The sequence below is a fragment of the Abrus precatorius genome, unplaced genomic scaffold, assembly GCF_003935025.1.
Source record: "Abrus precatorius isolate BTA unplaced genomic scaffold, Abrus_2018 Scaffold4, whole genome shotgun sequence".
NCBI classification, from domain to species: domain Eukaryota; kingdom Viridiplantae; phylum Streptophyta; class Magnoliopsida; order Fabales; family Fabaceae; genus Abrus; species Abrus precatorius.
In genome coordinates, this window is record NW_020874384.1 from 15270251 (window position 1) to 15292663 (window position 22413).

The window sequence follows — 22413 nt, forward strand, 5'->3', positions numbered from 1 at the left end:
AAATTTAACATGTATATTTATGAGTATAATATCAAATGATTAAATAGTTGATTAAGAAAATTTAGTGTTTGAGTGTGGGTTGAGCTTATTTTAAATAAATAATTTAATTTTTTGAGAGAGGTTTTTTTTATACTAAAATATTTCTCCTAAATTATTCTCAATCAATGATCTAAAATAATTACATCACGTTAGCTTGACCCTTCCTAAAGCTATGCACATAACTGTATTTCAAAATAAACATCTCTGAGGCAAATAAATATACAACTAAGTCTGTCAACCCATTCTTTGAATGCCCTGCCACTCTTTCTATGAAGCTAAAACATGGGTGAGAGGTTACGCCTTAAGGCATTAGAACAATTGAATGCAGAGAGCATTGCTATCGAAACAGATCTGGGAACGACCACATTATGAACTTGGCGAAAATGTCAGAATCCAGAAATTCAATATGTGCAGCCCGCCCAATAAAAGAGTCCAGATTCTTGCCATGGGTCGAGACATCAAAGTTGACATCGCAGCGCATGAAAACTCGAAGTTCTGTGGAGTTGGCACGGATTTGGTCTAAACAATCATTCAGCAACTCTAGGAATAGTTTACCCTTCTTTGAAGTGTCATGTGAAGCAGCATGGCAAGATTCAATTCTTGCAGAATGGTAAGGCACATAACGATCCTGAAAAATGCCGTATCAGTTAACACCAAACCAAGAAATTTTAAAAGCAAACTTTCACTCGTTAAATGGGAAGGAACTTTCACTTCCTTCAGAGTAATGCATTGCCAATTCCATACTCTACCTTAAAATTTTTAACAACGCATTGGATTTAATCAGGAAAGATAATCTTAGAACTTTTTAAGACAATCAAGTTCATCTGTCAATGTAATGTAATGCTAACAAAATGAAGAATTTCGAAAGCTTCTTTGTATGCAGTTTGGATTTAGTTGCACAAAGAACACAAGACTGTAAAATTTACATTATTATGTGCTAGAAGAGCATTCTTCACATGCAAATTAATGTTTTACGATTCATAAATAAGTTCGTACTTCATACAGACCCAAATTACACTCATGGAGAGCTAATGCATAACAACCCAACAGCTGATAAAGAGTAACAGTAAATAATAACATTCCTAAAGTGATTTTATGAATCAAGAAGAGAAGACAATACCTGAGGCGAAGATATCAGGATAATATTCCTAAAATGTTCCAAGGTCTTCTGCTGAAAAGAGTGGGGCGAGGAGAAAAAGGAAGCAACTATATTAGAATCTCGTCAAAGTAAATAATTCAATATAATATATAAATGATTCATGCCTTCGGGGGAGAAGCGTATAGTACACTTTTCAAGTTTGGGGTTTACCTCAGTTTTCAATTTCAGGAATTAACTTCCCTCAACTTAGGGATAAATCTTATTAACCACTTTTGTCCATTTTTTATTAACCAATTCATCTTTGCTACCATCCTCTCGCCTTGTATTATCCTTACCATTAATTTAGTTGAACTATTCATACCAAAAATAGCCATTATGCACTAACACACAGTAACCATTGAAACATTTGTAAAAAATACAGGCCTAAGGGGTCCTATTCATTTTTCTCCCCAGAAATGCAGTGCATTCACATGGAACAAAAAAAGATGGAATAAAAATTAAACCATTGAAGACACTTTATATAGAATGCATTTATCCAAAAAGCACTACCTTGAAGAATTCAAAATGTAAATCAAGCATGCCAGAGATTTTGAAAATTACATCAAGATTTCTTATGAGAAGATATTTTCAAATACAAAAGGAATTTTGCTTGAAAAAAGAGTTCATATTCAATAACTCCAATTTGACATCAAAATTGGCATGCAGAATAAAATAGTAAGTGCATATGACAATTTGGTCTGTTTGTTTTATTTTACCAAATCTGTTTCCATGATCTCCTCCATAAAAGAACAGGTTTAATGCTCCATTCTTTCAAAGAGAAATTCAACGAAAGGAATACATTATTTCTAAGTAATTAAAATTTATTAAAAACTACAAAAATATGAACAAGAAATTATTAATTAAAAGTAAGACCCATTTATTGATCGAGAATGTATTGATAGCATTTCTTTTTAAAGAGAAAATTTTTCATGTCAATTGTGATAACTCCTTTTGAGGCTGCACGAAAACAGCCTTGGAATGAATGATTGGTAAAAATCACATCTCACAATAAGTTATTCAAGAAAGCAAAACTTTGAGCTCATGCATGTCTCTGTTTATCCGAATCTTTGTAGGACACCCTCCCCTACCTTACATAGTTTATAGAGGAATGTATTTTGGAAATCTGGATCATCCGTGAAAGTGAGCTGATGAATGCACTGCGAGCCTTTCAGCTTCTTCATAAACCACAATCCTGAATTAAACAATGAGTTTGAACTATAAAGATACCCCAAGTGTGGACCAGATACTGAAACATATGTATGCAGGTATCTTAGAAATGGCTCCATCATGCTATCTGCAAACAAAGGACAAAACTTAGCACCGAATGTCAAACGGACGAACGTCATTGTTGGGCCAGGATCTTCTGCAGTAACTGCACCTTGCAATTAGTGCATTTTTACATTTTTGCTTAAGTAAAAATACAAAAATGCACTAACTGCAGGCTGCAGTTGGCGCAAAAAATACAGGAAATCCTGATGCCGACATTGCTTCTGTTATTATGACCCACCTGCTATCGCTGCTCTTATAATGAGGTTGCCAATAGAATGTCCGACAAAACTTAGCCTAATATCTCCCAAATTCCCAAATCGTGATACTTTATCCATTTTGCTTTTAACAAAAGAAATAACTTCTTGGGCTAGCCTATGTCCCATTTCTCTGAAGTCTCCGGTTGTTTTATCTTCGTTAGCTTCTGACATAAGAATTTCTGCTTTGGGATCTATCAAAAGCCACTGATTACGGACAAGTCTTAGATCTAGATGATGCCCCTGAAACATTTTAAATGACGAAGAATAAGCATTGAATCAACTTTTTAATCAAAGACTGAACATCAATATCGCTCTGCAATCTGGATGCAGCTTTCAAATGAGAGTGATACGTCTTCTGTCTAATGATCTACTGCACCTATGCTTTCAATTTTAACATTTTTTCAACAGACTAAACAAGTCAAGCATTTCCAAACAGCAATGCATTGTTCCATCCAGTCTTAGCTTGTGTCAACTCAACTAGGCCACAAAAACAAATTGGTGATCACTAACTTCGGTATACTTGGGTGAAAAACAGAATTCATATTTTGAATTTTACATTTTTTTCATGCATTTGTTTATAACTGTAAACAATGGCAACTAACCACTGTTGCATTTTATTTTCCCAAGAGATAAATCAAAAGGTAGCATGGCATGTGTCTAATTATTTTTTTGAATGAAGTTATAAAATGTCCTTTTAAGTTTACGGTACCATATCAAGCATCTTAATATAAAATTAGGGTGATAATTATTTTATGTGTGAAAGGACATTCTTTGCTCTTTTAATTTACAAGGCACAGTAGAAATTACCTAAGTTAATTCAATCATCTGAAGATGACCAAAAGTCGTTCATTATCTTAAATAATTCTGTATTTTATGGTTTAAAATTTAAAATGCTATATAAAATATATCTGATAAACTTGATTATGTTAGAGTTTACTCTCATGTAGTAAACTCACTAACATAAGACAAAGAACTGTGGCCAATCCTGCTCAGGAACATTGGCAGCCCGAATAACTAGATCTTCAATTTACAGAACTCAGCAGCAACCTTCATCTGAAACTTAGGACAGATCCAAAAAGCCAAACAGAAAAGAAGAGAAGAAACTACAAACAATTTTAACAGAAAGTGGTCATTAAGACAAGAAGTCAATACAATAACAATTCGTCAACCATCTGCGCACAGCATGGAGGAAAAAGGAGAGAGAAGCAACATTGGACCCCCTAATTTCCAGGAAGAAACTAAGAAACTCCTATTCCCAAACCTGCAACGAACTCTTTCTGGCTGGCCAAAATCACAAAAAAGCTGCAATAACTCTTTTTCAAACTTACAACATCCACGGCTGCAACTTACAAGCTAAAAATGTCAATCTAAGTTCCCTTTACCTCACCAATAGCCCTTTTCTCATAGGATAGGCCGACTACCTAGGAGCAGTTCTATCTAACAGGACAACACTTTGTTCTAGCATCACTGGAGGCAGCTCCTTGCCTCTCACTTAGACAACTAAAGCCTTTCCTCCAAGGTCAAGCACAATAAAATGCGTGAAGAAGTTGACTCCCAATAATAACCACGAAAATAAGAGCACACAGTAATAACAGAACAGAAAGCAAAGCAATGAAATAAGTAGAAGAGAAGAAATGAGGAAACATATCCAATAAGAGGATAAGTCAGGCAGCCAATCTAGATTCTACCAATAGTAGAAAAGCTATTGTGATCCACCAAATTCCAGAGAAAAAGTGCATAAGATAAACAAGAACATAACCTTTCAGCAGAATTAAGCAAATACAAAACAGCCACCATCATTGGTTCAAAGTCTTTAATTCGACCAAATTCAAATCCATGAACTCACTAATTATAAGACAGAAGAACATAGAATCTCCCCTGTGAAACGTCATACACATCAGAGAAGTTATCAACTATTCTCACAGACCACAAGATAAGTCAGCCACAAACCAGAAGCCAAAAAAAACTCCCCTTAACAGCCAACAAGGTCAAACTAAAAAGAAGGGAAAGGACCACCAACAACACAGAAGAGCACAAAATCACATCCAAACATGATTAATTCATACCAAAATGATCCACAGACATCGCCAGAACTCCGGTCATTGGCAACCCCTTTGAACTGAAGATTAAGGTATGGAGAAATAAACTACTAGTAACTGGTCTAATATCTTGTTAAAGAATTATAATTTTAGGTTTTGGGAAAAAGGAACTAGAAGACGGTTGATCATAGTAAACTGAAATAAATTATTAATAAGATTTAACAGTGAATAATACTTTAATCTGATACTCTATTTGAATTACTAATTAGATTAAGTAGTGATTTTATTAGTATGTCTAAATTCACTAACAATAAAATTAAAATTTATTAAATTTAAAAAATAAATAGTATGTCTACAAAATTTTCTAACATAATCTAAATATATCTTAATATTTTATAACAAGAATAATGCTAATTGTCAATTTATGTGAACTGTGTAGTATTACTAACTCATTTATTTGATCCATATTTGAAATCTTGCCATGAGGCACAATTTTAGCTGGTAATGGACTAGACAAAAAAATCAGATAACGAGAATGGGATAGGCCTTGTTTAACTTCAAGCTTTAAATGGGTAAGGATTTTCACTTTGTTTAACTCAAGGTCTAAACAGACCCAAGGCTATTTTCTGAAATTTTTAATAATTAATTAGGTTAACCCACCAACCATTTAAAACCAGATTAAGATTTTCAGATTGCAAGCTTGATTAAAAGCTAGGCAACCTAACCTAACTGGTCCTTTTTAGCCTGATTTCATAAGTTAGGCCTGGATAGTCCATTTAGTCAAGGCTACAATAGTTCAAAAGTATATGACTTGCCACTGACTCTCCAAAATAGGTGGCTAAACCTAACATGATTTCAACACCAAAAAATAAAATAAAATAAAACAGTTCAAAGATATATGACTTTCCACTAACTCTTTAAAATAGGTGGTTAATCCTAACATACTTCCCCCCACCACCACCAAAAAAAACCTGACAAACTAAAGTCCTACAATAAAAAGCAAGTATGGTTTTGCAATAAAATCCACAAGACATGCCTGAAACCCATGCACAAAGACAACAATCTTCAACACACGAGCACTACTTGGTGGTGCAGATTTCTTGCCTATAGTATCAGCGCTGATGCCAATTGGTAAGCTATCTGAATGTACACGTCCCCTGTGTCTCAGGAATGAATTGTCACTTGGACAACGTCGTGGTACATTCAACACATGTTCAACAATCACAATTGGTGTACGCAAAGGATCTCCAAATATCTGCATGTCTTGAATTGAACGGTTGTTAATCTGTAAAAACAGTTATCAAAATTTCATCAATATCCTACACACAAATGTCACATATTCAAGTTGATAGCTTACCCGCATTTGTTCAATGCTCTTTCTATGAAGCTCAGCACGTGTAGCTGCAGTCTGAAAAGGCTGTATGATTTATGAGACAAAATTTAAGTCTATTGCATCAAAACGGTTTATTTTCCCCATGTTCCTTTTCTCAAAGAAAATTGCATGATACTGAGAGTATGAGAGAACATACAAGCACTTACTTCATCAGGTAACTTCCATAAACTGGAAACTCTTCTGTGCACACCATGATGGGAAGACTTATCACTCTCACTGTTTATATAATGATGAGGCATCTCTACCTTAGAATACAACATCCATATTGACCATTCAGCTTTCCGATTCTTAGCCCATGCATCTCGTAAAAATTCTATAATCTTTGTCTTGTTATCCCTAGGAAGGTGTAAATGCCAGCTTATTAAACAAGGTAAGGTAAAATTTCATGAATCATGATACACATTTGAATGAGAGACATGCAGAGACCACAACTTATAATTCTCAGGCAGTAAATTGGACCAATTACTTGTTATCTGCATGCAGGCGCATGCAATCCTGAATGTGGATTTATTTTTCCAAGTATTCATGTGGAATTATCCTCTCAAACCAACTATTGAAGATATGCCCAACTGAAGGAAACAAAGGTTCATGATATCATTTAGCAACCCTTCAAACTGTTTAATCTACTTAACAGTCTCAAACCAAGTTATATACTCATGTTAGTTGAAATACCTTGAGAAAAAAAAAATCACACCTATTAATCAAATCAAATTATGATTAAACTTGTATTAAAATTGTTAAAATAATATAGAGGATGAAAGTAAAAATATAGTTAAAACATGAATCAGATTCAAACACAAAATTTAAAGAATTACACATCTCAGGATAAGAATCAAACCTGTGAAATTTTAAGAATATGCTCCATAAATAGACCAATTGATCTCCCAATGAATGAAAACAATCTAACAGTTCATTCTGAGACAGGTACTGGAGCTTTTCAACATTCAGAAAATCCAGAGAACCATTTCCTTCCTGTACAGGAAGAGAGCAAAGAATTAAAAAAGAAGAAACACAAAAATACTATAAATGAAAAACTAAAAAGAAATTCTCTATAGCATGAAATAAAAGCAAGGACCTCAACATCATTTTGCGGTCTGTCTTGTCCTATAACTTCAACATCTATTGCAAAGTGATTCACTTGCAGCACAGAATTTAATGAGTTTATGTTACTCATTATTGCCACAATCTCTGACATATCTAAAGCTTCACCAACTGCTATGCTAATCTTTTGTAGTTCTTCCAGCAATATGTCACGAGCAGTTAGTAATGCTTTAATAAGCATGACATTTTTCTTATCTAGAGTCACAACTCCACCAATGCCCTGTTCAGCCACACAACATGCTATTAATGCTTTAAAAAAGTGTCTAAAGATTAAAACACTATAGAATATAGTTTGTATTGAAGAATAAGAATCTGCATAATCCCTGATTACTAAAGTACAGATGCAAACATTGAAGTTACCGTACTTCCTATGTAACATTATTTAAATAATTTTCACCCCATTTCAGAGCTGGTGAAAAGCCTTTTACTAAGTGTCCGAAGGTGTAAAATCTCAAAATGAATCTTTGGTGTCCATTGATGGTGTAAAACAGCACATGCATGCCATGGTCTCTGCTATCCATCACTCTGATCTTCTAAGAAAAACTTATAAGTTTATGAGAAAATAAATAACAGAAAAGACAGTGAGTTAATGACTCACATGAGCAAGAGAGATGTGGTGGAAGAATTTGCATGAAGGATACATTGGCAGTTGGCAAGATATGTGGCAGAAGCAGAGAGGTGTGTGGAAATTTCTTTTAAAGTCTCAGTCGACTACAAATATAGCAAAATAAGGGCTTGTAAAAATGAAAGCATAACTTTTGGAGTCGAGTTAGACTTAAGCCCAAATTTAAGAGGTTGAATTAGAGATAATGTTTAAAAACAGAGAAAGGGAAGAAAGAAGAATTAAATAGAGGTATTGGGTTGGGTTGGCAGTTCCTAAGCTAGACTCTGACTTGGAGTCTCTATGTAGTTCACATACAAGAAAAATATGTGCATGTGCCTCTACTGAAAAAAATAAAAACAGAAAAGGGACATGCACATGGGTAATAAATGCACGTAAGAACTGTCCCCTCTTTGATTATGTACAGTTTGGTGCAGTTAAAGTCATCATACAAGCACAAAATCATTTGCATGAACGCAAAGTAATATGCCAGTCTTCTTGAAGGTGTAGACAGTTAAGAGGCCCGATACTTAAAATTGGTTGCTGTACCAGTTGGTATCGAATGTGTACGATAGGAATCAGCTTTATGGAAAAAATCAGTTTCATGGGAAGGTTTATACAAGGAGAGGTTCAAGGAAAACAGAAAATTAGTTGTAACCAACTTGGAGGATTCAAATGAATGAGAGATTTTAGGAGCTGATTAAGGAATAAGAGATTTTACGAGTAAATTAAATAATTTCTGTTATAGGAAATATTTTAGGAGTAGTTTTGGTATTTTCTGTTATGCTAGTATTTATTGAGTAATTGGTAGGAGTTTTAGGGTATGAAAGTTTTAGTTATTGGGCTTTGGAGTGTTTGAGCTACTTAGTGCTCTATTCCTACTCTTGTAATTTGCATTCAGTTATATCTAGTTTCATTCTCAGAAAATACTTAACTCAAGTATTGCTACCTACACTATTTCTGCTGTTTGTGTGTGTTCCTATCATTGTATCATGTTGGATACTTCTCAACTTCTTGGGATGCTTCTTGCCTATATCTTTTTTTTTTTTTTAAACTTCCGAATAATTACAAGTGGAATACCACGACAATTAGATAATAATGTTTTACGGTAAACTGAAGCAGACTTATGAAATACTGATGTATATTTATTATAATTTTGGATTTTGAGTTTTGATGTTAATATCGTATTTATTTTATATGTTGTGTCTTAACCATATCATTCCCTATGATTTTTTGAATTTTCATATTCACATATCAGTCCCATGTCATATCTGTCTCCATGCTCAGTAAACATAAAGCAAGCAAAGAACATAGACATGAACGATTGCAAGTAATTATTTGCAATAAATATTTTGCACAAAGTCAACTTGATCAGCACTTCAATTTTGATTTTTAAAATGAGACATCCAATGTTTTAGAACATACTTGATCCAATGTGTTGTAACTTCTATCAACCACGACTTCAGCGTTGGCAGAATTGCTGAAATGGATTGAGTGGACAGGTAACTACTTTATGTAATTAACGATGCATAAAAACAAATTTGCAATCAAAGATGCTCTAAAATAAACTTCTGAATGGACAAATAATGCTAAAATGATAGTTTATCAGATTCATGCTGAAAAATAGAACATCTAACAAACCTGGGAGACTTTGATGCAGATGAGCAAGAGGCAGCTTTCAGTAGGCTGACATGTACACTTACATCAACATGAACTGCATGCAAAGCATCAAAATGGACAGGACAATATGAATTCAATCCTAAAAGAGCTTTAGGAGGAATTCGGAATTCATGTATAGCAGCAGGGGACGCATCCAGAGAAGCTTGCAAGTCAGCACTGTAGATGGTATACCCCAGTCAGCAATCAGCACACCAATTTCACCCAGTAGGTATCAACCAGACAGGAAACGAACATGTGTCTGGATCACACAATAGGCCAATGAATACACTACTTTTATGACTCACCCGTTTTCAGTCAAGGGAGCATACATAAGCTCAAACTTTAAAATAACCGCAGTTGTAGCTAAATCCTGAAAATAAGAGCCACATAAAACAGTTAAATTTGATAAGGACATTGAATTAAAGGACAATGAGCTGGGAACAATGTAAGTATTATGCTACTTAGTTTCTCATAAAAAGTTAAGGAATCTTTAATGTGGGTTGTTCTAGATCACCTTTAGCCACAGAAGCAAACTAGTTTTGTATTCAGTATCCATGTGAAAATAAGCACATGTAAACTTCAATCTGACAAGGAAATTACAACCAATTGGTTCCATATTCATTTCCCAAAAAAATAGTTCCAATACAAAGCATACAATTACAAAATGGAAGAAAATTAGATTTGTAAGTGAACATTTTCTGTTTCAAATATTGCCCTTAAAATATCCTTTTTCCTGTCACAAAAAGAGAGAGAGGGGTGTATTACCACAACCTACCAAACTATGAGAATTATTAGTTCATAATCAGGGAATAAGGAAAAAAGAAAAAGTAGATTAATAGCAGTACACTAAAAATATTATTAGTGGATGTAACGTGTTAAAATATCCTAGATTAATCCTTCTATGTATACTGATGGTTAGGTCAAATACTATTACAAGCCCAAAATCACTAGCAATAGACTAATAACCTAATAAGCCTAATGTATGCACTACTGAGATGCCAAACTTATTGACATAGTGCTATGACCTATGTAGCCTTGATATTTGACACCAAAGATCCAGTTTGATTCCCACAAGGTGTCCTTTCCCCCTTTTTACCCACAAAAAGAAAAGAAATGACAGAGACCATTACCACAAGGTTACTACGGGATAAGTTGAATGAGATCATCATATATAAATGAACATCCTGCCTAGCATATTTTATCCGAAAGGTCCGTGTCGAGAAACTATTATCTGTATCATCAATCCTCCATGCACCATATATACTGCTAGGATCCAGATCAGGAGCTGCAGAACCAAAGTTTTTAATCTCAGTTATCAATTTTGCACGTGCGTGCGTGCGTGTTTTTGTGTGTGTGAGTGAGAGAGAGAGAGAGACAGACAGACAGTAGTGTCAAGGGTAATGGAGCAAGAAACCCACAATCTCACGCATACCTATCATAATTAGGAAACTCAAATGCAATCCTAATTCATGGCATACTGAACAGTTTCTAACTTACTATGAGTTCTCATTTCTCTTTCAACTACTTGGGGAGTCAAGTTTCAAAACTCATCACCCAACAAGTTGTATCTGGGTATGAGAAATCTTGTGATTTAATAAGAAAATCGGCTTCTCCAACAATTAAATGGTGACATTTCATGTCAAAGTCCACAGGTCTAAATGTCCAATGGTTTGCCAATGAAGGCAAACAAGGCTCCATTGCCAAGTATCACTGTAGTTTGTATAGCTCAACTTACACCTTATGAGTTATAACACCCAAAACTAACGCCCAAAAATGGAACTACCAATACATAATGAGAGAAGGAATTAATCCTGCAAATACTACAAATGTTGAGGGAATCAATCTCTTTCTCCCAAAAATATTATACATATCAACAAAGAACCCACCAAGAGAGAGTAACCACATCAAATAAATTCAATCAAGTAATTCAAAAGTTAGCATATTGATATTAATTTAAGATAAAGCAATAAGCCTAATGACAAAAAATTTCTGTATATAAAGAGAATGTTATTCATACGTTAGAGTGAGAACAAATTTCAACAGCCATGTGACCTTTAAAATTAATCATATAACTTTTAATCTTAATTATCCATGTTGTATAGTTCAAATTTACTTTTTTTCATTCTCATGTAAAAATGATATTCCCATCTAAATAAATCTTTTGTGTGTGTGTGTATATATATATATATATATATATATATATATATATGGATAAGATCAAACTGTGCGATTTCAAAGTTTCCATTGGAAGTGATTACACCATTATGAATTATGAAATCTTTCAACCTAATCCTTAAACTATAATAATTATATCAATAGGTCCATCCATCCATCCATCTTCTACTGAATTATTAATGAAGGCACGATGTGGCATCATCTTAGCCATTCATTCATTTTATTTACTTTTCTTATCTTTTTACTTAATTAATTAATCTTAAGAAAATTTGTATAGATGTGATCTTATCCACCATGAACAATCCTTCATGATCTCACATAGATTGCCCCTGTTTAATAATTACAAAAAAGAGAATAGTACCATGGCTTAAATGCCACATTGAGCTTCCTAGTTTACTCAATGGGAGATTCATAACAAACGACCATAATTTTGGAATTAATTTGAAGATTGTATAATTCATGGTGTCAACTTGCAAGAAGCTTTAAAAAATCTAAATGCATTTTTTTTTCCAAGAATATAGATAGAGAAACTATTATACTAATCAACTGTGGGTTGAATAATTGGCAAACTACAATCAAAATATGTGGTTGGGAAGTATATTCATAATAACATATAAGCCAGATTCCACTCTCACAAGCACACCCAGAGCATAATTTTGATAAATTACCGTCATATTGTACAACTCTGGCTGGAATTCCAAAAGATATATTTTCACTATCCTCCCATCTCACAGTAACCTTAATCTGATACCATCTATATATAAAACAATGCATACATCAGTTTATCAGGTTAGAAATTCAGGGCAAAAATTGTGAACCGGAAAAAAAAAAAGTAAAAATGGATAGAAGTATACCCCTGCCTAAAAAGGTCAAGATTGTGAAACCTATGAATATAAACACCAATCTCCTGTAGAGTTTCCAACGTAGACACAGGCTTGACCTTCACAGAGCGTGGCATTGCACCAGGCAAACCCTCTACCTGCCAGCTTCAGTGTTTCAGACCAACGAAACATCCTCCCCAAGTTGCTGCAACATGCATATACCCCACAATGACCACACGCACATCTCTCCCTTACAGCTAATGTTATTAATCATAATTAATTAGCAACAAATTCTGGTGCCCTTTTCAAACCCTAACATATCACTCAAACACTGCCTAATTCTTTATCAACAAAACTCATCCGTTGATATGGACATTGGATCGCAGTATGTGGAACGAACAGGAACAGACTAGCGAAACTAAACCTGAAACATGAATAATCGATCAAGCAGAAGTGAGATTTCATAAATTAAAAAAAAAAAAACTTACATTGCTATCTCTTAGCTCATATTAACCTAATATTATCAGATTAACTTATTTAAATTTTTTTAATAATTTTTTGCGATAATTAAAAACAATTATTTCTCATAATTAATCTATTTCTTCCCAGACAGTGAATAAGTAAGAGGTAAAAGACAAAAAAAAAGGGGGTTCCTCCGTGTCCTGCGATTCGATCATTAATAGCTGAAAGGGTTTTGCTACATATTGTTAGGGTAACAGAGAAAAGAAAAAATCGAGATTATGACGTTAAGCTGGAGAAAAGAAGAGAAAAAAACGGACCTACTGACATGGCAGCAATGCAGAATAGTGCAATTAGGCAACCAGGTATCCCTACGACAATGACATAACAATCCACAAAAAATAGGGCAGAGAAACGTATTTGACTCGAAATTCTGAGAAAAAAGGAAGATCTGAAAGGGAAAGGGAATCGTATTTTAGGGTTCGTAATTGCCACAGAATATGGGGACAGGTGTATCAAATTATTATGAATGATGACTAAGATGAAATTGGGATTTGGAATGAATGAAAGAAAGAAAAACTATGAATGTATGTATTTGTGTCGATTTGATTTTGTGATGTTATGTTATGACTCTAAAATTGATTTTGTTAGGTTGAATCCTTCGTTACTGTCATAATCCCCCAAAAACCAAAAGCACTTTCTATTTTTCGTAAGGCTCTGACTTAGAATTCAACTCGCAAGGACGGACACGACGAATCCCATTAAGCGCTAAAACGGAATCAAATTCAAAGCCAATCTATTCATCATTGCTTTTATAGAGGGCCTCTTCAGCGATATTATTTTCGTTTTTTATATGATAATATTTTGTTTTAAAAAATATATTTATCACACATATATAATTTAACATAATAAATATATTTTTAATATAATATAACGCACTATTTCAAATACTTAAATTGGATATCAAAAATTAAAGTTAATATTTTTTATAAGGGGTTAAGAATATATATTAAAATTAATAAATAATAATTAAAAAAAACTATATATGGTCTTTAAATTTGAATATGCATAAAAAAATGTTATATTTTTTATATTATTTTTAATGATAAAATATTTAGTTTTTGCACATTACTTGTTTTTGTCTAAATCGTATGTTATATTTGAATTTTTTAATATTTAATATAACTACATTCATTTTAATTTTAAATTTAAATTATAAATTAAATAAAAACAACTAATTGTAAGTTTATCCATATATTTAATGGAAGAGCTTTACCTCTCACAGTAATCATGTGATTTTTATTTTATTATTTTATAGCAACAAGACTAATGATGATTTTTTTAATATATTTATAAAAATAAGTACTAAAATACTTTTCTCAAATCCTACAATTATCATCTCTTGTTAGAACTTTACAAATTTTTTTTTTCTTTTTGTCAACAATGCACGGGATTCAAACTCTTATCTTTTGTAACATGTCCGTTTAAGACATTAGAAATCATAAAAAAGTACATTAATAATATCTTTACGAATTAATTTATTTTAAAATTTTTAATTAATACTATTAAGACATCAATTAATATTTATGTTATAATTTTAATACTAATATTATTCTTCAATTTTTTTTTCTTTTTGTCAACAATGCACAGGATTCAAACTCTTATCTTTTGTAACATTTCCGTTTAAGACATACTAGAAATCATAAAAAAGTTTATTAATAATATCTTTATGAATTAATTTATTTTAAATTTTTTAATTAATACTATTAAGACATCAATTAATATTTATGTTATAATTTTAATGTTGATATTATTGTTCAATTATTTTTCTTTAACCCGATGAAACCTAGAGATATTAATAAGGGACACTTTGCTCTACCAAAAGTTTATCTAAAAATATGTTAACTCAAGTCTGCTTTGTTTAAAAAATAGAGTCAATTTTTTTAATCTAACCTGTTTAAGAGTTGACTGGTCAACCTGCCAACAATTAAAAAAAAAGATTAATAGACCATTCCACCAAAAATTAACAAAATAAAAAACTAAAAAGTTACCATAAGTAATAAAAAAATATTTAAAAATATTTTTATATTAAAAAATTAATATTTTATTATTATTTTTTAAAAATAAAATTTGAGTCTAATGGGTCAGTCCGTTTCAATTCACCATTGGGTCACATTGCAGCAAGCTAAAACGGGATGAGCGGCCTATCAATTTTAGTGGGCTATGCGGCCTTGTCTATTTTACCGCCCTAATGAAAACCCGTGGGCTTCTTGTGAAACTAGAATTACGCAATGGTGTGCTCCCCCAACTTTATTTACATGATTTAGGAATAGGCCCACCATTGATATTTAAATGAACAATAATGATCGAAAATAATTAGATGTTTTTTTACTGTTTTCATCAAGCCCTGACCTATTATCTTTCAAAATTAGCCAAATATATTTTTGAGGATTAAAATTGGTCAAGAATAACATATGAACTACATTCTCTTTTATTGCAATTGGTATTATTTTTACCTATTATTTTTTTATTTTTTAATCATTCAAATAATAAAACGGTACAGTGAATTTTAAAAATACTTCTATAGACTCTTACAGTGCTATTCATACTTAGTGTGAAGGAATTAGGGTTTAGTATATCAACTAAAGGGTTTGGGTTTGATCATTTTTAATTGGTTTCTTTGTTAAGTCACTTGTAAAAGATTATAACACATACAATATTCCTTATTCTCGGAATAAAAATATAATTTAGTGTATAATAATTGTTTCTAACTAGTATACTTGGTGCTATAAATATTGTATAATTTCAAACTTTAATATTTTGATTAAATTTATTGGAGTGATCGAAAAATCAGGATCAATACTAATTTTAGAATGATTGCAACATATCTTATTAATTATTTGTTCGAGCATTGCAAATATTGAGTTCTCACATTTATATGTTTATTTTTTATTATCTTTCTTCTTTCTTTATACCATCATCAAACATATCTCTTATTTTTTTCTTTTCTGTACCTATTTTACATTAAAAAATCATGTGTAAATATAAAAAATTTTAAATGACAACCTCCTGATATCTATTAAAGGGGTGTTAAATGGATGGATGAAAGAAATAGATTAAAAAATATATATGATATATGACGTGATATTAAAAGAAAAATAATAATAAATAGATATAAAAAATTGTGTAAATATAATGCTTTTTCCGGAGCAGATCGGTGTCAAAGTCATATTTTGGCACATAAAAAATATAATAACTTATCATAATTGAGATTCGTGGACAAGATTGGGATGGCCCCAAGAAATCCAAGTGGTTAGTTTGGAACTCATCTAAGTCACTACTTTTCAAACCAATTTTGGTACGTATTTTTAAATTCATTTAATTGATATAGCTCTCTCATCTCTGCATGCATTTCATCTATTAAAATACCAAAAACAATTGTTCCTATCTGGTGGTTTGTTTTCCGAAACCAAAGAAAAATGAAGGGCTAATGAAGACGCTATTGTAGTGAAAAGGAGTGTGATCGCTAGGCATAATCTGAGGATTCGTTTTCATGGTGCACGCCATTTTATATTACAAACATGTCGGTCTTAGCCGTGAAATGATTATAAAACTCTAAAGAAAATATATTCCATAGAAGAGATTTAAGAAAAACAAGTGAAGATGAGTCCGAATATTTAATTAAAACCTTGTGATGAAAATGGGACAAGAATCTTAACCATCCAAAATGTTCGTTGATTAAGGGAAAAAGTAGTAAATTGACAGATGCTCTCGCACGTTTAAAGTCCATTGATTGTCGATCGCCGCAACAATATTAGCATATTCTCAGGTCAAACCTTATTTGTATTATTCTCTCAATGCAGAGTGAGTGGCAGCACTTAGCCTACTAGTTGATACTCACAAGTCACAGCAATTATCACATAATGTATACCTGGTACATACGGAAAAACAAAATAAAATAAAATCTTTTCAATTTTTATGCTTTGGCTTTTTTGGTTCGGTTGATGTTGGAACTGAGGTTGATTCACAGTAGTTTTTGTTACTTCTTTGCAAAAACCTCCATTAACATGTCTTTCAGTCTTACATAGTACTTCGATCTGCCTACATTTCCCACCAGGACGTGATTCTCACCGGAATAGGGTTGCATTTAGTTCATTTTTCTCATTGTTTTTCTTCAAAATAAATTACTGGAATCAATCTATTGATTTTTCAACGGCCAACATGTGTTGATTCCAGTGAAAGACACCCAAATATCTTTAAATTTGTATCTTCGCTTCGATTATAAGATTCTTATGTGTTCGTGTACACATACAATGGTTTTGGGAATTTATTTAAGAGTATACAACAGAAAATTACTAAATAATATTTTTTACTTAAAAATTATAGTATTGGATGTTATCATTAATGTATATTAAATTATGTGACTTTTCATAAAAAATTATTATATATAAAAATTTATCGTATGTTTTTAGGTATTTATTTTTTAAAAAATTTTAAAAAAGGATATTGATTTTAATGTCAAGTTTGAAAAGCGTCACATTAAATAAAAATAAAAAACTAAATAATATATAAATAATAATGACCTATACGATGTTTTAAGATTTTGAGTTTGATGCAGGTTTAGTCGATTAGTGTATCCAAATACATTTTACTCCCATCAAAATATATTAATCAATTTTAGTGCAAGTTTAAAATAATTTATTAAAAATATATTTTATATTAAAAAAAATTAAAATTTAAATATGATATTTTGATATAAAAAAAATGCTATGATCAAGCATAATGTGGCATAGACATTTAATATCCATTGTGAATCTTTTGCTTTTTTTTTTCATATAAAACACTTTTTATAAATAATAATTTTCAATTTTAAAATACTTTTTATATTTTATTCGTAAAAAATCACGTACCATACATAAAAAAACTCAAATACTTGATAATTGATGTTGTTTGACAAGTTACTTAGATGTCTTGAATCAATATTTGATCCTTCCAAAATAAGTAATTATATAAAGTGAGTAAGTAATAATATTATTACCAATAATATAAAATTGAGTTTAATTTTTGTGTATTGTTAATGTAATTTTTTGTTACACCGTTGATCAATTGCAATACATTATAGATATAACAATTAAAATAGTTATTAATACAAGTAATGATTTATGGCTGATACAAAAAATCATGATTTGTTGATATTATTAAAAAAAACCACATTGTTGTTTCATTTCAATTAATTCTGTATAGTTTGGTGATCATGATAATTCTAACCAATTAATACTTGACATGTTAAATATTGATTGGTTAAGATCATTGTATTATTAGACCATATAAAAAAAATTTCTTTTTTAAGAATTAAGAATAACTCACAATGCCAGATTGGTATAATTATATGTTACTATTTCATTTGAATTGTGTTATATATATCCAAGTCTATGAATTTTCATATATCAGAATGTATATATATAAAGGTTGTATGTTTGCTGAATTAGAAGCCGTGTGATTGTTGTGTTGTGTGATGATGTTGTTGAATGCAAAGTACAACGTAAGCTGAAAAATAATTATTAAGTGTGTTGTGTGTAGCATAATTTAGAAAATATGGTTAAGAGTTGGTATTATTTATCTCTCGAAGTGCAGGGTATCTCGCTCAAACGATATCAATCTTACTTAAGCGAGAGTAGATAGGATTGTCTCAGTTGTAACCTCACCCAGGTGAGAAGGAATCTCGCTCAAGCGAGATGTCGCAGAAGTAATAGGTAGCTTTCTGGACGCAATCTCATCCAAGCGAAAATGTTGTTCGCCTAAGCAAGATATAACTCACTCAAGCGACATGTTGCTCACTCGAGCGAGGATATTAGAAATTTGAGAGGTTTCATTATCTGGTTTTCTCGCTCAACCGAGAAGTAGTTCGCTTAAGCAAGAACGCGGGAGCTGAAGGGGTATTTAAGGGGACTCAGCGTCCATAAACTTCATTTTCTCACCAGACAGCTTTTCTCTCTCATTTTCTCTTTATTCTTTCTCCTATTACTCTTAGAGAAAACTTTCTTGAAGCTGAAATTCTCTCCGATCAAAGCGGGATTTTCTATCTCATTGAAATATAGGTGAATTCTTGAAGCTCAGTTTTCAGTCTTTACTTTGTTTCTTCTATCTCTTTCTTAAGTGACTTATACCTTGTCGTTTTGAGTAGATCTGAGCTATTTAAACCGTATTTTATACCCAAACACTTGATCTATCCCTTCGAGACTTACTAGGAGTTGATTTGAAGAACACTCATTCTAGGTAAAGGGAGCTTATTCTAGTTGGCTTGATTTAATCAGCTAATATCGAAAGATATAAATAAATAAATAAATAAATATATGTATATATATGTATGAAAATGTCTTCGAACCAAAGATAGGCTGATGTATGAGCAAAACCATAGGATAAAACTTAAGGTAAATATGATTGCGATGTTTGATTATTGTTGATGAGTGAGATGAACTGGATGTGTTTGTGATGGATTTTTCTGTTGTATTATTCGATGGTATAATATTTATAAGGCTGAGAAAACTGTCAAGAAGATGTTGTATATCATGTTGAGATCGATTGACAAATGTTATGAATAATATGTTTTAATGTTGATTATGTGATGGTAATAAAATTGTATGAAAAAGTAGTAGGTAGATGTAGGCCAATGTAGTGAGTGGTAGGTCATGTGTTGAGTAGTAGGCAAAGGTGTCGAGTAGTAGGTTCCTTCTGGAATCACTAGTGTTGTGATATCGGATAGAACTGAATTGTTGTCGTTATGATTATTGTGATGGTTTATTATTATTATTATTTTTATTGTCGTAATTATTGGCACTCAAAAAGTTAATAGAAATAAGTGGTATTGTTGAGTAAACGTTGAGAAATTGATGAATGATGAACTACATAGATAATTAGATTCATTTATTTTTCTATAATTATGTTTGTTATTATGTAAGCTTACCCTTACTATTTTGTGTATATGATAGATGTATCTGGCAATGATTGTACTGTAGTATTACGTGAGAGCAGATGTGACATGTTCTGTAACTACTTCTCAAATTGAAAGGTCTGACTGAAGAAAGCATAAAGTCTAGAGTTTTGTGAAGATTATAAATTTTATTTTATTAATCTAGGTCTGTTTAGAGACTTTAAACTATTTAGTTACGGTCTTTGAAAATGTAAATGTAATTATTATTATTTAAAAACATATATTTTTAGCTCTTTCCAGAACAATTTTTGTATATGTATAAACATATTTATGTAAATTATTATATTTTATAAAAATACCTTAAAACATTATTATTCTGTTGAATGAGATATTAAAATGCAAATTTTAAAATAAAATAAAATAGTTCACGACACACAATAAAAGTATATAAGTAGATGTTAAAAGTTGAATGCTATAAATGTACCTAAAGTTTGAATGATATAATAGTAAGTTTTCTTAATTTATAATGTAGCGGAGTCCTTTTGTTCTTTTCATTCTAACCCAATCGACATGAAGGCAGAGTTTCAACAAGTACATGAAAATGGTGACGACAGTATGATCAAGGTGCCTTTAACGTGAGGAGAATAAAAATAGAAGAAATTTTTTAGGTTACCACAATACCGCAGAATCATGAGTTATCGATTTTGTGCCTTTAAAGTGAAACTATGTTTAAATGTTCTAAAATTTGTGTCTTCATCAGTTATATATTAAGCAATGGGACAGAGTAAGATTTTTTTCTCTCTTCAGCTTTCTTAGTTACACACAATAATTCTAATTTTTATATAAATTTTTTATAAATTTATTTTTTTTTTTTAAAAAATATTTTTAAGATCCAGCCCTATATTATTTTCAACTTTTACGTTCCTTGAACCTTTGTAATGCTTCAAATGAATTATCACAGAAAAGCAGAAGACAAAAAGACTTTTATAAAAGTATCAAAAGCAATGTAATAAAATTTTGTGTGAAAAAGTAATGATTGTTAATTCCCCTTTACGATTTCTTTTGTCTCGACTAGGTTCAATGTTTCGATGTCTCATTGTTCGACTAGCATGACAAAAAACAGAGAAGTGGTAATTAATGTCACTATTAAAAAAATTAAAAGTAATTTTACAAACCTATTTAACATTTAATGGTTAAATACATATTTAATTAAATAGTATTTTTTTGATGATGGTGAGAGTTATTTATTTGATGATGCATATTTAACTGAATATAATGTTTTAATAAAATATTTTAAACACTCATCATACGAATCTTTAAAAAAAAAGTAAAGAAATTAGTTAAATATAGTTTTAAAATAAAATATTACTAATATATTTCATTTTAATTTTTTTAATAAAAGTTTGCTTGACAGCAAGACAAAAAAGAAGAAACCTAACAGAAAAAACATGTTTTCAAACTCACCCCCGAAGCATGAGAAATATCAGAAACGAAGAAAGAAAAATAAGATATGTTACAAGTAACATAACAAACAATTGAAAAAAAAAATTGAACTTTTTTGTCACATTACTTTTTTTTGCCTTTTTATTAATTTTTCTATTCATTCCATCTCTTAAACTCTAAAAATGAAGTACACAGTTACCATTATCCATTAAAAACAATAAAGGTAGAAAATGAATATAAGATAGAATGATGAGTGAGAATATAAGAGTCGCACTTAATATTATTAACAGCAAAATTGGTTCTTTATAGTTGTGTTCCAGTTACACAGGTGTGTAATGGCACGGAAGGCCTTGGTCAATGCTAATTAACACTATTGCTCCATGGGATGGGTGAGGACAACTGAGCAAAAGGATCAGAATGAATTTTAAGATAGTAAATGCCGACAAAGCAGAGTTTTCAGCATATGTCTTATATGAACTGATCAGGTACTGTAGATAACCACAAACATTGATATTCTATAGTAGATAGCGGTGGACCACTTCAAGTTTCAGTGACCCTTTAAAAAGCTCTTCTGTAGCATTTACTGCTAAAAGATATCCACATCATGAACATCACTGTCTAGACATATATGGTATATTAATAAAGACCATTCATCACTTGAGGCCTAATTACTGATGAAAACCAGGGGTGTACTGATAGTGAAGGTTAATTAAGGTGAGTTCTTTTTTTTAAAGGCCATAATTATATATAGGACTATTTTTTAAAGAAAAAATGTTATTATTATTGTGTTGATCATGATTTAGTGCCTCTGATATTGGAACCAATGAAATGCAAGATGCAAAGGTGCTTAGCGGGAAAGTCGGCATTATATTATATAGCAAAGGTGCACCTCATATGATCTTCAACATAGATCTTCAACTATACAAAGAAAAATCGAGAAGTTAGGTCAAAGTTCATATTATCGGTGATAAACCAAAATTTTGCAGGTGGGTTTCGGCGGTGTGTGAATTAAGATAAACTTAAAGGCAAAATGAAAACCCAATATGACCAAAAAGGTAGGGAATCAAGTGCAAGAGAGAGGCCATGCA

At 31.5% G+C, this 22413-nt stretch overlaps 1 protein-coding gene across 1 annotated transcript; it reads right to left on the reverse strand.

Annotated features, from left to right (window-relative positions):
• Positions 1-134: 134 nt before the first annotated feature.
• LOC113864774 (protein FAM135B) lies at positions 135-13731 on the reverse strand. Its single transcript, XM_027498867.1, has 16 exons — positions 13272-13731; positions 12526-12916; positions 12340-12425; positions 10627-10781; positions 9802-9866; positions 9479-9673; positions 9263-9317; positions 7211-7456; positions 6974-7107; positions 6282-6471; positions 6100-6159; positions 5779-6027; positions 2685-2943; positions 2266-2471; positions 1160-1210; positions 135-667 (listed from the first exon to the last, which is right to left on the reverse strand). The coding sequence occupies exons 2-16, from the start codon at positions 12627-12629 to the stop codon at positions 377-379; spliced, it is 2346 nt and encodes a 781-aa protein (XP_027354668.1). The 5' UTR covers positions 12630-12916; positions 13272-13731; the 3' UTR covers positions 135-376.
• Positions 13732-22413: the final 8682 nt, after the last annotated feature.